Source organism: Rhipicephalus microplus, chromosome X (genome assembly GCF_043290135.1).
Source record: "Rhipicephalus microplus isolate Deutch F79 chromosome X, USDA_Rmic, whole genome shotgun sequence".
NCBI lineage: Eukaryota > Metazoa > Arthropoda > Arachnida > Ixodida > Ixodidae > Rhipicephalus > Rhipicephalus microplus.
The window spans coordinates 397453031-397469811 of NC_134710.1; the positions used below are offsets into that span (position 1 = coordinate 397453031).

General features: G+C 45.1%; 1 protein-coding gene across 1 annotated transcript in view; it reads right to left on the reverse strand.

Annotated features, from left to right (window-relative positions):
- Positions 1-2056: 2056 nt before the first annotated feature.
- LOC119161905 (uncharacterized) overlaps positions 2057-16781 on the reverse strand; it is a 31706-nt gene continuing 16981 nt past the window's right edge. The window contains exons 3-4 of the mRNA XM_037414407.2: positions 16152-16319; positions 2057-2950 (exon numbers count right to left, since the gene is read on the reverse strand). Of these exons, the coding sequence (XP_037270304.2) occupies positions 2574-2950; positions 16152-16319 (545 nt within the window). The 3' untranslated portion in view covers positions 2057-2573. The remainder of the gene's footprint in view (positions 2951-16151; positions 16320-16781) is intronic.

Below are 16781 nucleotides of genomic sequence, written 5' to 3' on the forward strand. Positions count from 1 at the left end.
TGCTGAGCAGAGTTTCAATGTTCCAGTAAAAGCTTGACCTGAGTGTTGCTCCACGTGTAGGCATCTTGCATGCACCTTGATTTAGAAGCATATGGGTAATTCACTAAATAAAACAACAAAGTGATCATTTGCTTTTCCAACACATTGTCTTGTGGGATTTTTTCTTTAGTGCAGGTTATTCAAAAAGGATTGGAAACAAAATATTTGGTTGTTCATTTATGCTCTCTTACTCCGAAATTTCTGGTATTCGCATTTCAATAATATTTATAGAGATCTGTGCATACGCAGCTCGTCTTCATTGAGTGAAGAAGCCTGGACGCTTTTCTAAACACCACACCTACCCTAAACTATTGGAATAAAATTACCAAGGCGTTTGCTCTGTTTAAACTGTAAAATACTACATCTGCCAATAAATTCTTTACACTTTTAAAATGTGCCTAAAAATTATTGAAAACATCATTTAGCTACTTATGAGCTGCTTGCTAAACTTTTCAGCCACTTCTAGCTGCTTTTACGCTTCCATTTAGCTATTCTTGTTTTGCGTCCTTTGGCAACACTGCTGCCGTGCAGCAGCCCAGTCAGGAAGTGATCTTTATTTTCGTTGAACATGTCTTTAGGGACGCTGTTGATGGGACCACGAAGTAGAAACGCCCTAATGATGTCCCGCAGATGGTATGATGGTTATTTCCAAGTATACTTTTTCCGATTAAACGCATTCACTATACTCGAATGCAAGTCAAGAGCAGGGCGGCTTTTTGTCGTCAAAGGCTAAGCACGCCTTCCTGCGGTGCCGTCACCGCGTCATCAAGACCCCGCGGTAGAACTCCTTCGCACTCTCGCGAATAATCACAAAACAGTGTGTGGTTGAGCACTCGAGTATAGTGCACCAGTGTGGCAGCCTGCTAGCACGTTTGTTCTCATTTGCAGCGCTGTTCCACCGTTCACGTGCACTTCAAATATGATTGCGGAACATTCTGAGTCTCTTACCAAGCTGACCTTTAAAATTATTGTAAAAAGACAATCGTGTAAACGTGAACGTCCTTCAGCGCTTTTGTGTGAGCACACTCCAACATAAGGATATATGCGCATGCATCCAAGCACATAGATAGATAGATAGATAGATAGATAGATAGATAGATAGATAGATAGATAGATAGATAGATAGATAGATAGATAGATTTTGTTGGGCTTTTTGTTGTTCTTTTCTTTGACTACAACTAATAAAATAAAGATGGCCAGCTCACTTGTTACGCTCTTTCTTTTTTATTGCATTTATTGATGTTTTATAAGCATTTACATCAATAATACATCTTCTGTATGCTAATATATATATATATATATATATATATATATATATATATATATATATATATATATATATATATATATATATATGTATGTATGTATGTATGTATATATATATATAGTGGGAGTAATAATTCAATGGGCCAGTTTGTCTTCTTGAAGGTATGGGATATGGCACAACGGGACCGTTGTCAACAAGGATAAATATATTTATTTCCCAACAGTTTCGGAAGGGGTCCTCCCTTCATCAGGGGATCACCCCCTGATGAAGAGAGGACCCCTCCCGAAACTGTTGGGAAATAAATATATTTATCCTCGTTGACAACGCTCCCGTTGTGCCATATATTTATATATAAATATATATATATATATATATATATATATATATATATATATATATATATATATATATATATATATATGTGTGTGTGTGTGTGTGTGTGTGTGTGTGTGTGTGTGTGTGTGTGTGTGTGTGTGTGTGTGTGTGTGTGTGTGTGTGTGTGTGTGTGTGTGTGTGTTACAGTAAGCGTAATCATCATAACATCAAAGTGGAATGTCAATGAGGGTGCCCCACCGGGGTTTTCACCTCGATTGTACTCTGTTCCTTCCGCAAAAAGGGGACATTGGAGCGAGCCTTATATACCACTTCGTCAATGCAACACGGTTACTTTGATCGTTAGGGCGTACAGTTATATTATAGGCAAGTTCACACGCTAGGATTGATGTCACAATTTATCTGACACCTCAGCGATTCCCGTTTTATCCTTTATTCACCTCTTTTGCCCAGTCCATCTCCAAACTCACAGCTGGCGTATGCTTGGTTCTTGCAGAAATAATCTCAGAGGAAGGTGTCGAGCTCGCGGCACTTATTTCACTTACTCTCAAGTGCGCTTTCCGCGCTTACTCTGCGTTTCGTCACACCTCAGAAGCAATTGAGTACACAAAAAAGCAGTGGTTAAAATTTTGTTGGATATGTTTAGCATTCCGCATCTATTAAGCCCACCCACAGTGCTCCTAAGCGCGAGACAAGAAGGTCCGCCTACTCATCAAATTTCACAAGAACTAAGCCTGGTGCATCTCACGGAATCCTTTGTTACCTGCTTGCATCTGCTTACTGGAGGACAGTGGACGCTTGCTATAAAAGGTTGCCATGTACGCTACTCATACACCAGTGTACTTCAAAAAGTAATAGAAAGCTGCAGCTCAATACACTGCTACAAGCTGCGTGCAGCAGCGCACAGTTTGCTGCCGTTATATGACACCTTCATTCAACATTTCAAAGTCGGCTCCTGCTCAGTGTCCACATCCAGGACCAATTCGTCGCCCGATGAGTCGCTGCTGCTTGAACGACATCTCTCGCGATCCTCCGGGCAGGGCCGCTCAGCCAGAGAAGCGGCTAGGGCGCAGCTGTGCGCAGTAGGCGCGCACGGACGGGTGCAGACGCTCATGGGAACAGCTTGCTGTAGCGTCCCTGGGAGCCCGGGTGACAGCAAACTAGGCATCGCCAGCAGGCTGGTGGCGGCAGGGGCTGAGCATGGCTGGCAGGGTACCCTAGTCCACATGTGCAGAGCCGGCGTGACAGCTGGACTGGCCGGCGGTTTTTGGAGCGAATCGTGCATGGCCAGTGATTGGACCTCGAGGCGAGCTGCGTCAAAGAACAGCGTGGTCGTTTTTAGGTGTAAGAGTTTAGTCCTTTCTAACATGCGAGCTGTACTTGAGATCTAGGTTCTTGTAATCAGTGCTAATTATTCTTCATCCGGGGCTGAGTCTTGGGTATACTCACGCTTTAGTTCACAAACATTTTCAAAGTTTAGCCGGAGCTTGTAACGTTCTATTTGGCTCTCTCTATTTCTTTCTCATTCTTGGTTTTCTATCATTCTTTCTCTATCGTCTAGTTCATTGTCTTTATCTCTATTTCCCACCTAATTTTTTCATCTGTAATATCGATCTATATGGATTTCTATAGTTTCTCTTTTTGATTCTTTCTCGTTCTTTCGATCTTTTTCTGCCTTGCGTCCTATAACTATCTTCCTCTTCTTTTCTGTGATATATTTTACTCTCTCTTCTCGTTCTTTCCTTCCTCCTCGTCACCATCACGCCTTTCCTTCTCTACCTCACCTCCCATTTCCTAGTGGTAACATGATAATCATCACACGCGTGTCATGTAAGAACTTGACTACATGCCACGCTCATGATGCGCTCACGGTCGTGCTGCTAGCTTTACATGTACAAAATTTGTTAGGACGTCACGTGAGTGGAAGATTAACGTGTACATGAATGATTCAAACATGAAATGCGTGTCATGTAAGAACATGACTACATGCCACACTGATTATGTGCTCGTGGTCGTTTGGCAGGCTTCAGAAATACCAGTTTTGTATTATGTGACGTGAATGGATAACGAAGGTATATAATTGGTTCAAACATGATAGACTTCACAAATATGTCATGAATGTGATTATTTACATGTCAAGGTCTTGCTGCTCCTGCGGAGGTTTCATTCACCTAATATTTTTCAAAATTGGTAATGGTATACCATGCCTGCCTGGGAAACATAAGTGAATGACTCTCACTTGGAAATCATGACATGCGTGTCATGTAAGAACATGACAACATTCCACGCGTATGATGCGCTTGCGATTGTTTCGCTAGCTTCACATACATCAAATTTGGTATTACGTGACGTCAATGGATGATGAAGGTACGTGAAAGGTGCTAACATGATGATTATGACATGCGTATTATGTAAGAACATGACTACATGTCATGCTCATGATGTGCTCAGGGTTGTTTCGCTAGCTTCACATACACCAAGTTTGGTATTACGTGACGTGAATGGATGGTGAAGGTATATGACTAGTGGAAACTTGATAATCATCACATACATGTCATTTAAGAACATAACTACATGCCACGCTCATGATGCGCTCACGGTCGTTTTGCTAGCTTTACATTTACCAAATTTGATATGACGTGACCTGAATGGATGATGAAGGTATATGAATGGTGCAAACATGATATACATGAAATGCGTGTCATGCAAGAACATGACTACATGCTACGCTGACTAAGCGCTCTTGGTCGTTTTGCAGGCTTCAGATATACCAGTTTCGTATTACGTAACATGAATGGATGACGAAGGTATATAATGGGTGCAAACATGATAATCATAACATGCGTGTCATGTAAAACATGACTAGATGCTACGCTCATATTGTGCTCGCGGCAATTTCACTAGCTTCACATATACCAAATTTGGCAATACTTGACGTGAGTGGATTACGAAGGTATATGGTTGGTGCAAACATGGTAATCATGATATGCCTGTCATGTAAGAAAATGACTACATACCACGCTCATGATGCGTTCGCGGCTGTTTCGCTAGCTATACATATACCAATTGTGGTATTACGTGACCGGAATAGACGCCGAATATAAATGACACGTCTAAACATGATAATCATGATATGCGTGTCACGTAAAACAAGACTACACGCTACGTTCATAGCGTCCTCGAGGCCGGTTTGCTAGTTTCACATACACCGAATTCGGTATTACATGACGTGATTGGACGACGAGCACAATTGCCAGAAGCAACCATGATAATAAAGATATGAAAGTCATGTACGACATAATTTACGTCCGCCTCTTAATGTTGTGCTGATTTTATTGTAACAATTCAACCTTCACCTTTCGTGCTTCACATAACACCTATTACCTCAGTGCGTGAGATCTACTTTTTTTTTTTCCTGGTTGCCTAGCAGGAACTACGGCGAGCCACAATAGCTTCGCTGTTGAAAGGCTACTCACCACCACACGTTCAAAGACGAAGGGATAATTTTCTCCTCTATTTCGCTACCCTTCAATCACGCTATGCATCCTCCTCGCGCCTTGATGCTTAAAAGCACGCCAATTATCTCAGCACTACACGCTGCAGTAGTCTAGTGGCTAAAGTACTCGGCTGCTAACCCGCTGGTCACGGAATTGAATCCCAGCTGCGGCGGCCACATTCTGTATGGAGGCACAAATTCTTGAGGCCCGGTTACTTATATTTAGGTACAAGTTGAAGAAAACCAGGTGGCCGAAATTTCCGGAGCCCTCCACTGCGGCGCTTCTCATAATCATATAATTGGTTTAAGACGTTAAACCCAACAAATAATTGTAATGTCAGGAATAAGCAGTAGAACCTATCAGGATGTTTTGCTTCTTGCCTACACGCTGTTATCGCTGCTTTTGCACTTGTAAACATACAAAATGAAGTGTGATCGGTTTATCTCGCACAACATTCAGGCGAAACAAAGAACAACGGATGGGCGGCTGCATGGCAAAGCAGTGCGGGACACAAATCAGAATATATGTTCCACATATAGGAACCAATCGAGAGCATGCACACAATAGACGTCAATAGAACTACTGTATGCGTCACAGAAGTGAGCAAGGACAAAAAATTTCCGGAGAAAATATTGCGCTCGTTTTTTTTTTTACTTTGAGAGCCCGGTGAGTGGCCCTTTAGTACACGACTGCTGAAGATCCAGGTTGATAGGTATAATTCAAGAGTACACAATAACTGCTACGCCAAAGCCCAATCTAAGTTCTGAACGTAACCAGAAACAACTCCAGAGCTAAACTGTGTGAAAGAAAGAAAGAGACAAAGAAAATTCAGATAAAGATTTGCCGGTGAAGATCTCCCGCTGATATTTGAGAGCGAAAGCGCTACTGAGTTTTGTCTCCCATTCATAGCGTCGCATTGGCCTTGAGCCTCCGGGGCCCAAGGGTGACTGGCGTATAACATCATGTCACGTGATCTGCTGCAAAGAGGCATCGCGGCTATATGATAGCTTGAATCCTGACCACTGCTGTGCCACGTGACCACGCGAAAATTTAATGACTTATTCGCCGGCGCTGGCAATTCAGTCAAGGTCAATTGAAATAGGTCACGAAAGTCAGAACAAGAAGTGTTCCAAAACCTAATGCGACAAACATCAACAACCGCATGACAATTGAAGCGCGACTATGTGAGGAGGGGACCAATAATGAAAACAAAAAATAGTAAACGCTTATTTTCATTAGTTTATTTTATTTGTTACAAAAATAGTAGATTACCTAAATACAACTTTAGCCTGTGGTATGTGGCTGAGCGCCCAAGTTTGCTCATTTAGTTTCAGAAGCAGCGGGCACAATGAGGTAGTCGGGTCACATGGGCCCACAATTTTGTCTAGAGCCGCTAGAACCATAGAGTAACATAAAAATTACTAGAGTAGTCACTCGGGGCCAAAAGCGGTGAAGCTACAAAACTTTATGCCAGATGTAAGATGGCAACACATCACTTACTGCTTCAAGAAAACATGCGGATTAGTTATAACTACAGTACGTTTTCTAATGCATTACACGTTTACGTCTTTTTGCGACTGAGATAGTGGCCTGAATCCATCTTTATTGTCTGTGATTGTACGGTGCGATTTCGTCGGGCTGGGATCAGGCATGAATCGGATGCGAGACAAGTGCACATGGCGTCGACTCGACGGCAATGCTGTCACGCTCCGTATTCATGAGCATTTACAGCAATGAAGAAGTACGGGCAGCAGCAGGAAAACGCCATAAAAGATGTGCGGTAAGGTGCCAAGCGTGCGTCATGGTCTTCACTTGTTTCGTCTGCCTCTCAGCTTGGCTGCTGCTAGGTACGAACGCCATTAATACCTTGTTAAGCGCTTATTGCATTTGTCATTGAAGCCTTAACCTAACATTTCTGGCATTGTGCTGTTCGGCACAGATATATTTTTTTTGTGCTCTTCACTTCGCATAGTGGTTTCTTGGAATGCTTCGCATGAAAGAAAACTGTTCGGAATACTTCGCCGCATTTTTGCGAGAAAATTGTTTCTTGGCTCTAGAAATTGAGTAGCCAGTCACGTTGCTAGGTTTTCTTTCTGCCGCTATACATATATTCGAATTTAATGCATGAGTGAGATTTTGTGAAAAGTGCAGCTATGCTCAGTATCGTTATCTGTGCCGTTCGCAATTTGCCTAAATCTTTAACGAGCGCAAAAAGAGAGAAGTGGTTGATTTAGAAAAATGATTGTTGCATAAAGCTAGGACGTAATCTATGAGTAAACACTTCTGCCTTGTTAACGGCTTGCATGACGCGGAAAATCGCTTTGTTTTTGCTGCGGCAACTGCTTGTGACAGTTTTTCGCGAAAGAGCAATGTGAGCTGTGCAGGAGAAACCTATTGCGAAGGTGGGAAAGAAAACATAGCCAACATTTTTCTTTTCATTTTTCGGTTCATGTCGGAGTCAAGTTCTGAGGAAACAACTGCCGTGTTGCGTTGTGCACTGTATGTGCCCATGTCGTTGTGTGCATTTATTGCAGTTTTAATCTTCTGCGAATGTTCTTATAATGTTGCCTATATGTTTATTTCTTGTGTATAAACCATCATCATAATATGGCAGCTGTATTTTAGCGTCTCACAGTGCAATGCACCTCTATTTGTGTCTGCGTTTGCCAAACATTAACAAATTGGGCATGTGCTTACCCAGAATACCACTTGAAAATAAAAGTATTCGCTCCTGCAATTATATTGATGTTTTAATTAAAATGTGCGCGTACACACAAACATTTGCGCATTCACACATTGGCATTGTGACCTTGCACTCTAGCGGTGCAGCTTATACGAAGCCCATCGGGGCATGCAATCGACGCGTAAGAAAAAGTGAAGTATAGTCTCAGAGGCGAGCACGCACGTAAAGTGGTCTCGAAGGCTGTATTATAATCGTAGGCACTACAAAATGGCCTTCGAGACATCCTCTTTTGTGGTCTTCGATCTCTGAGGCTGTGAAGGTTCCCGAAAACCGCTTGAAGCACTGCGAACCCAAACCACCCGCAGGAGCCTATGGGACTATCCTCTTTTAACTTTATATGTCATTCTATGCCGGAACTTCGTTTTAGGGCTTTAGGCCCGTATTCACAAACTAACCTCAGACTTTCTTCACGTTTTTTTTATTGGTTTCAAACCTTTATTACACATGATAAAGAAATTGTACCAGTAGAGATGAAGCAATCTTGTCGTTACCTTTCACCCTGTCACCATTTTGTGTCTTTTTAACGCATGTAGAGAGTACAAGAAGTTGAGAAAAACGTGAGGGAAGGCAGAGGTTGGTTTCTGAATAAGGGCTTTAATTTCGCCTTGGATCACGTGTTTAGTTGGGCGTGTTCTTTAGTTTGGCGCATTGCCAGGTCAACGAGGCATCGCTCCTTTTTCCGTGGTAGTTTTGTAGGTAACTTGAGTAGTTTATTCATTTTGTATGCGCTGTTTACGGGTGTGACATTTCAGAGCTCACCTAGCTCACAGAATGTGTCGAGAGCCGCTCCTGTGACTGCTGACTGCTTTCGCTGGCTCATGGCCGGTATGCCCTCACCTCTGGTGAAAGTGAAAACGACACGCTAAACAACGAGACTCTGTACGCTACGGCTGCCAAGACTATATTTTGAAAGCTGCTGTCTCGCTGTAGTGGTTTTCGACGATTGGTCACGTGAGTAGTATGGTTTAAGTCGCAATACGTGCACTATATTGGTTGAGACTGAAGCTGTTGCTGACGTGGTATGGAGGGGAGCAATCTCATAGGTCACGCTGGTGACCTTACGTATGACACGGTAAGGGCCAACGTACCGGGACATGAGTTTTTTTTTTTTTTTTTTGCAGAGACCGACATGTCAAGATGGTAATAACATCAAGACGAGTGACTCCGGGGAGTACTGTACGTCGTGGTGCCGGCGATCGTAAGCACTCTTTTGGTTAACCTGCGAGGCATATAAACAATCCCGGACGGCTTAGCGGGCGATTTTATCATAGACCAGGTCATCACAAGCATTGGCAGTTGATGAGGTGGCTTTAGGATGGAGCACGGGATGGAGCACGGGATGGAGGCGAGTCATAGCCAAACAGTAGTTAAAAAGGTGAAAATCCAGCTGTATCATGAGGTGAAGAGTTGTATGCGAAGGTAACGAAAGGTAAGTGGGTGTCACAATATTTGTGATCTTTGGAGACGTACATCGCTAACATATTTGTTATGGTACGGTTGAGGCATTCGGTGAGGCTGTTGGTTTGTGGGTAGTATGCTGTGTTGAACTTGGGGTGGGCAGAGCTGGATCGCAGGAGCTCGTCGACTACTTAAGATAAAAGACAGTGGCCGTGGTGGGTGATCAACTGACGAGAAGCACCATGACGCACAATGATGTCCTGAAGAATGAAATCCGCTACATCAGTAGAGCAGCTGTTGGGTGGGGCTCGTGAAATGGCATACCGCGTTGTGTAGTCAGTAGCGATGGCAATCTACTTATTACTAGTGGCCAACTTGGGAAAAGGTCTTAGTAGATCGACGCCCACTCAAAAAATGGCTCATCTGGTATTGCAGTGGGCTGGAGTCTACCAGCAGGTTCCAGTGCAGGTGTCTTGCGGCGCTGGCAGAGGTCGCACGCCGCAACGTACTGTCACACAGAACGGTAGAAGCCAGGCGAAAATATTTGTCGGCAAACGCGGTCATACGTGCGTGATACCCCTAGGTGTCCAGCGCGGGTGCATATGAAGCTGGGTCAAAACGTCGGAGCGGAGATGCGCTGGAACAATGAGCAGAAGTTCAGCACCATCAGGGCGGGCGTTGTAGCGGTGCAGTATGTCGTTGCGAAGGGCGAACATCTGTAAAGAGTGGTATGGGTGGGGAGATCGCAGATCATTGATGATGGGACGTGAAGAGAAGTCGCGGCGTTGTTCAGCAGCTATGTTGGTGAAGGCTGTAATTAAGAGAACGAAGGCTTCTTGTCCATCTTCCATTATTTCAGGGGGATCGACTGGGTAACGGGATAAGCAGTCAGCATCTTTGTGAAGTCTGGATTTATAGAATACGGAAAAAGTGTACTCTTGTAAGCGCAGCGCCCAGTGATCAAGGCATCCCGTAGAGTCCTTGAGCAAGGAGAGCCAGCAAAGCGCATGGTAGTCCGTAATAACTGAGAATTGTCTGCCATACAGGTACGGTCGGAATTTCGCAATGGCCCAAACGAGAGCTAACACTCGCATTCTGTGATCAAATAATTTTGTTCCGAGCGCGACAACAGTCGGCTTGCGTACGCGACGACGTGGTGCATTCCTTGTTGTCATTGCGCCAGCACTGCGCCTAGGTCGTGACCACTGGCATCGGTACGCAGCTTCATGGCGGCTGATGGGTCGAAGTGTGCTAGGACTGATGGATCGGTGAGAATGTCAACAAGTGACGAGAAGGCGTTTGCTTGCTGTTGGCCCCAGGTCAATGCGATATCCGTTTTGAGGAGGCACGTTAGAGTACGGGGTCTACTTCATCGAAATTCTCGACGAAATGACGGGAGTGGTAGTACAGTCCAAGAAAAATTAAGACGTCCTTGGCTGAGCGGGGTGTGGGGAAGTCGCGAACTTCTCGGAGTTTCGCAGAGTTTGGTTGTACGCCCACAGCGTCAACGAGTTTGTCGAGTACGCAGATTTGGCGTTGCCCAAAGCGACATTTGGACGGGTCAAGTTGCAGGTTGGCAAGTCGGAAAACATCAAGCACTGTGGACAGACGGGTAAAATGGTTTTCGAAAGTAGTCGAAAAAACAATAACATCGTCAAGATAGCAGAGGCAGATGGTTCACTTCATGCCTCGAAGGAGAGTGTCCATCATACGCTCAATAGTCGCGAGGGCATTACATAATTCATATGGCATCATTTTGAACTGAATAAGTCCATCAGGAGTCACAAAGGCCGTCTTCTCTCTGTTCTTCACAGCGATCTGCCAGCAGCCTGAGCGAAGGTCTATTGAAGAGAACTATTTGGCCCTGTGTAAGCAATCGAGTGTATCATCTATGAGCGGTAGAGGATACACTTCTTTCTTGGTAATACGGTTGAGATGGTGGTAGTCAACACAAAATCCGCGGCTATTGTCTTTCTTTTTAACAAATACAACGGGTGTGAACAAGGTACTATATAAGGGTTCAATTATGCCCTTATGAAGCAATTCATCATATTCCCGCTGTATATTGGCACGCTCAGAGGCTGAAACGCAGTAGGACCGTCGGCGTATGGGTCGAGCGTCACCGGTATCGAGGCGCTGTCTTACCATGAATTTTTGGCCCAAACTACGGTCGTCGAAGTCAAAGATGTCCTGATAAAAAGCGAGGACGTGGTGGAGAGCAAATACTTATTCAGAGGGGAGCTTGTCGGACATCATTGTCATGAAAAGGTCGGAACAGGAACGTGACGAGAGCGACGTTGATGAAACATTAGGTGGCAAATCAGTGGTTAGGGCGGAAACTGTGTGGTCGACCAGTGGTGTCAGACGCGCAAGTGGCATGCCGCGAGAAATAACTTGCGCCGAGAAGCCGAAATTGAGGATGGAAAAAGAAGTTCGATTGTCCTTAACGGTAACAGCCATGTTGGAGAGCACGACATTACGCGTTTTGTGTACGTCAGAAATTAGGGCAGCAACATAATCACCATCGGCTACTGGAGGGGATGACGAGAGCTGGACTCGGACTGCGGCTTGCGGCGGAAGTCGGAGTAAATCAACAGAGCGTAGACGAGGTGGGCTAGTAGAGACGGTCTCCGAGAAGGATGGGAGTTCGAGCTGAAGACGACCTTCAGAACAGTCAATGAGCGCCGCGTGCAAGGTCAAAAAGTCAAGTCGAAGGGTAAGGTCATGAGGGCAATTTTTCAGTACAGAAAACAGAACTGAAGTTTGGTGCTCAGAAATTGTCAATCCTGCAGTGCACATTCCAAGCACAGAAGGAGTACTTCCGTCAGCTGTACGAATGGTAGGCGCAATCGCAGGCGTCAGAACTTTTTGGAGGCGGTGGTGGAGGTCTGAGTTCATCACAGATATTTTTGCACCGGTATCAATAAGAGCAGTTCCAGGTAAATTATTGACGAGAATAGTAAGAAGGTTGGACCATTGTCGGGAGCAATCAGAGGCTTTGCAGTGCAAGTCGTGTAGGCAGCGTCAACTCCGGGATCTGCACTGGCTAGTTTTACGAGTGACGGTCGGAGGGAGACCGAGAGCGCCGAGATTGGGGCGAGTGGTACTGACGACGCCGGGGCAAATGATGAGCGGCTGGTCCAACATTCTGGAATATGCTCCGCACTTATCTCAGCATGGTAGGACGGGGAATAGGGCGCACATTCGGAGTGGGGTCTTTTATCATAGAAACTTAGTCGAGGTGATGAGGTTGCCGGCTGCGGCAATGGCGAGCGATGTGTCCTATTTGATGGCACAAAATGCATATGGGCCGATCCTCATCAGTGCGCCATTCGGCTGGATTTTGTCGTGGCGCGAAGATGCGGTTTGGAGTGGCAGTAGCAGGGGAAGTAGCAGGGGCATATTGTTGAGGTGGCGAAATGCCTATATTCGCAATCTCTTGGCGAACCATGGCCAGTGTCATAGAAACAGCAGCGAGGTTGTTTCCTGGAGCACTGACGCTAGACATAGCACGTTCCACAGCCTCGAGTTTCCAACGGACTATTCTGGGGACGTTTTCCGGCGCTGATAGTTGATTTAGTGTGGGCGAATCTTGAAAATCTTCACAGAAGGACGTATCCGCCGTGTTGGGAAGGCGGTCAAATTATTGAACGATGCGCCTACTTTTCGGCTGTTCAAAGCGACGACATGCTTTGATGAGTGACTCCACCGTCCAGCAGTCTTCGCACAGCAGGAAATTGAAGGCGTCATCGGCGATTTCTCTCAGAGTGTGTCCTACTTTGTCTTCCTTAAGCATGTCCTTCTCGAGCTTGCAGCACAAAGCAAACACGTCTTGAATGTACGCAACGTACGGCTCTATGAAAGTCTGGGGACGAGTCGCGAACTCTTTTTTGCGGCCATTTGTCGTCCAATGGGTTTACCAAATAAATAGCATAATTTCTTCTTACAGACATCCCGACTGGTTAACTTCTCTTGATACGTCACGTACTATAGTTATGCTGTGCCTTGCAAGTTGAAGATGATGTTCGCCAACATAGGCATTGAATCCCAATGGTTGCTGCTGACGCGCCCATACAGAACCAGCCAGTCATCGACGCCCAAGCCACTTGTGCCGCTAAACGGGCCTGGGACACGAGGTTGCACCACAATGATCGGCTGCGTGGCTGGCAGATCTTGTTGACATCGAGTTTCCTGCTAAATCATCATGGTAGCTGCTATACGCCGTCCGTTGCAAAGAACCGGCTCCTGAGGCTGTATATCGAGCTGTACCCCGCACCTTCCACGAATGATGTTACAGAGAAGAAATCATATAAGAATTTATTTTCGAGCAAACACCTACAACCCTGCTGCAGTTCGTGCATGTTCTCTTCAGCACTTCCTCGTCGTCATTTTCGGGTACCTACTCAGCCCGTGACAATTTTTACGTGAGAAATTATACATCATCAACAAAATTATCTTTTTAACCATTTAATGATGAAGATATGTCAGGTTTACCATCCCGAAATCTCCATATGATTATGAGACACGCCGTAGAAAAAATTTCGGCCACCTCTGGCTTTTTAACGTGCACCCAAATCTGAGCACACGGGACTACAGCAGTTTTGCCTCCATTGAAAATGCAGCCGCCGCAGTCGGGATTCAATCCCGCGAGCTGAGGGAAAGCAACCAAGTACCTTAGGCTCTTGACCACCACAACATGGCCTTATAACCATTGAAAATAAGCGGTCAAGTCAAATTGGTGAATGTCTTCCTGCGAATGGTACTTAGCCAATTTGAAATTTCTTTTTTCACCTCACCCCTAGTTTAAGGTAACCAGCAGAGAAAAGCTTGGTTAGTCTACCTGCCTTTTTTCTCTTTTCTTTCTCTCTCTCTCTCTGAAAGGTGGCCACTGGTAAACACCTCGGGGCGATGAAAGTTTTAGAGCGTCTATAGACAACTCGGCAGAAGGACTTAAATTCAACCATTTGACTCAACCGCTCATTTCCACCGGTTAAAACATTGATGGTGTTAATTTCTATATTTGTTGTCATAATTATTGTTTGTACTCATCTGAAGATTCATTCTGTCACAGTAACGGAGACCACCGCAAGTAGCACGCAGATATCTTCTTTCTGTAATTTTCCAATAATAGTGGACACATTTCTTGAAACACCCTGTATATGCTCTCATAAGTTACATTTCCCGTTTTAAAAAATCTTTATCGAAGGCGCAGCGAACCTGACGCTTCGTATAAGTTACTCATTATGCTTTCAGTGTGGGTCTTCTCAGGCGATTTCAGGAGGAACGTAGTACACTATACTTTGGACTGCATTGACACCGAAGCCTCTTTTGGCGCCTACAAATTCGGAGAAGGGAACTTTTCTCTGTTGTCTGCAACGCTCAGCCATCTAAATTACACTCAGGAAGCAGTCTCCAACTCCTTTTCAAAACTGGATCACAGTAAATAAATGGTTTAGTGGAGACGGTCAATCTACATATCCAACTAAGGAAAGTAATATGCCTCCTTATACATTTTTACATGCAACACGCCAACAAGGTCCGCATCCTTCTCATCAACTATTTAGGGGCAACAATGTGCAAGCTCATTTAGGCACCCCCACGTATTCTCCATTTTGCTGACATCAATTCGAATAAACGTTGAGTCTGCAAATGTATGCAGTGACCAGGGTCCACGCTTTTAGTCGAAGTACGCCGCTTCCATACAACGCGCGAAGTGAAGCGTGCGTACGATATATACATGCTCAGTTTGCAGCATGAAGCCTTGGCAGATACGCTTAAAGCACTTGCGTGTGTTTGTGTGCAAAATATAAAAGTGGATACCTGTGCCATATTTTGTTCATCTTTCTTATTGCATGAACTGCGAAATGACAAAAGACGTGGATGGCCGGTCCGGGATCGAAATTTCAACGATTAGCAAGAAGAGTAGCAGGTCGAGCTACGAGCAATCTGGTCCATATGATCTAAGTTTTGATCACCGTGTTTTTTTTCTTTTGCATACCTTTTCTCTTTCTTCCTTTTTCTTGTAACGACACAGTGAAATGACTAAGAATATAAGAAGATCATGAGTAGGCACGTAGTCACTTCACCTGTCGACAGTAAGCGGTTATGTACGTATCGACGCAAAGTAAAACGGGAGGAGACATAGATGCACAGCCCTTTCCCCGACGTCCCTGTTGTCACTAGCTTTCAGAATAGAGACGTCAAAATTCGAATTTATAATGCAAAGCCAGTTACCCCATAAAGTCATTACTTCCAATCAAGATCACGACTCTTTGTTCAGCTCTGCCTACCCATCGGTGCTTGCAACAGTGATTCCAGTCACACAGCGCACGTCTCAATTTATATTTTGAAAATAGCACAACATTATTCTTTTACGACCATGGTGACCAGAAGCACACATGTATTTCCCCCTCCCCCTCCACACCGCTCAAGCTTCTTTTTCTCTTCCTTTTAAAATCATTTCGTGCCCGCTGTCTGGGCACAGTCGTTAGCTCACGCTGGGCTCACATTATCTCCAAGCACAGCAAAACAAATCTCTTAGCTGGCGAAGGTAACATGATTACTCGAACTTTAGCAATAATCGTATGAGTTGCTGTTGTAAAATTATTGAGGCTACACTGTCACTAGGCAGAAGCGTTCCACAATGCGACTCTACTTGGCGGTGCTTATTGATCTCAGGCCACAGACGCGCTTGTTCTTTTTTTTTTTCGAGATCGCACTACAAATCAAGTGGGGGAGCGGCGGTTCAAAAAAAAAAAGAACCGAAGAGAGGAAGGGGAAAACGGACTAAAACAAAAAAGTTATGAAAAAAAGACGCGGAAAGCATTGCAGGGACACAAATCGAAGCTAGAAAAAGGAAGACAAACTCACGTACCTTCTAGTAGCCGGGCAAAAGCACGATCGACGCTGAAGTTTGTCTCTCGCAGGAGCGCGTAGAGGTAAAGGAGGGGCGACGCATCAGCACCAGACACAGCGAGAGCGTTGGAGAGGCAGGCGATGGCCTCTTGCACATATCGACGCTGTCTAATGTCCTCCAGGATACCTGAACAAGAGAGACACAAATATCAGGAACAATCATGCGTGTACTCCCATGACGATAGCACAGAACACAGCAGCAGTGTGTTCTGTACAAGTGCCCTTGCCATGGTAGGAAAATGACACAAAATGCCTTGTGTTCCTTTTATGGGGTGTAAAGGCCAGAGCTCTACAAAAAAAAAGCCCTTACGGTTGCACTTTTGTCAAGCATAACGCGGATTGCTACGCCGGTTAAGCCTGCCCCATCGAAGTGTGCACAGTGACTATCTTTTTGAGAGTGCAGATGGCTGCGCGTGGCTTCCGGGGCTCCAAGCGCTGTTGAGCGGTGGCAGCGAGAAGTATCGCTCATACGCAGCGTGGCCAGGCCGCCATGCTGCGACAATTTTGCCGTCGCGTGCATTGTGTCAGGCGAGCTATATATAGCGCTTGTCGTCGGCTCCACAAATGCCACAGTAGGAAAGCCATGTGC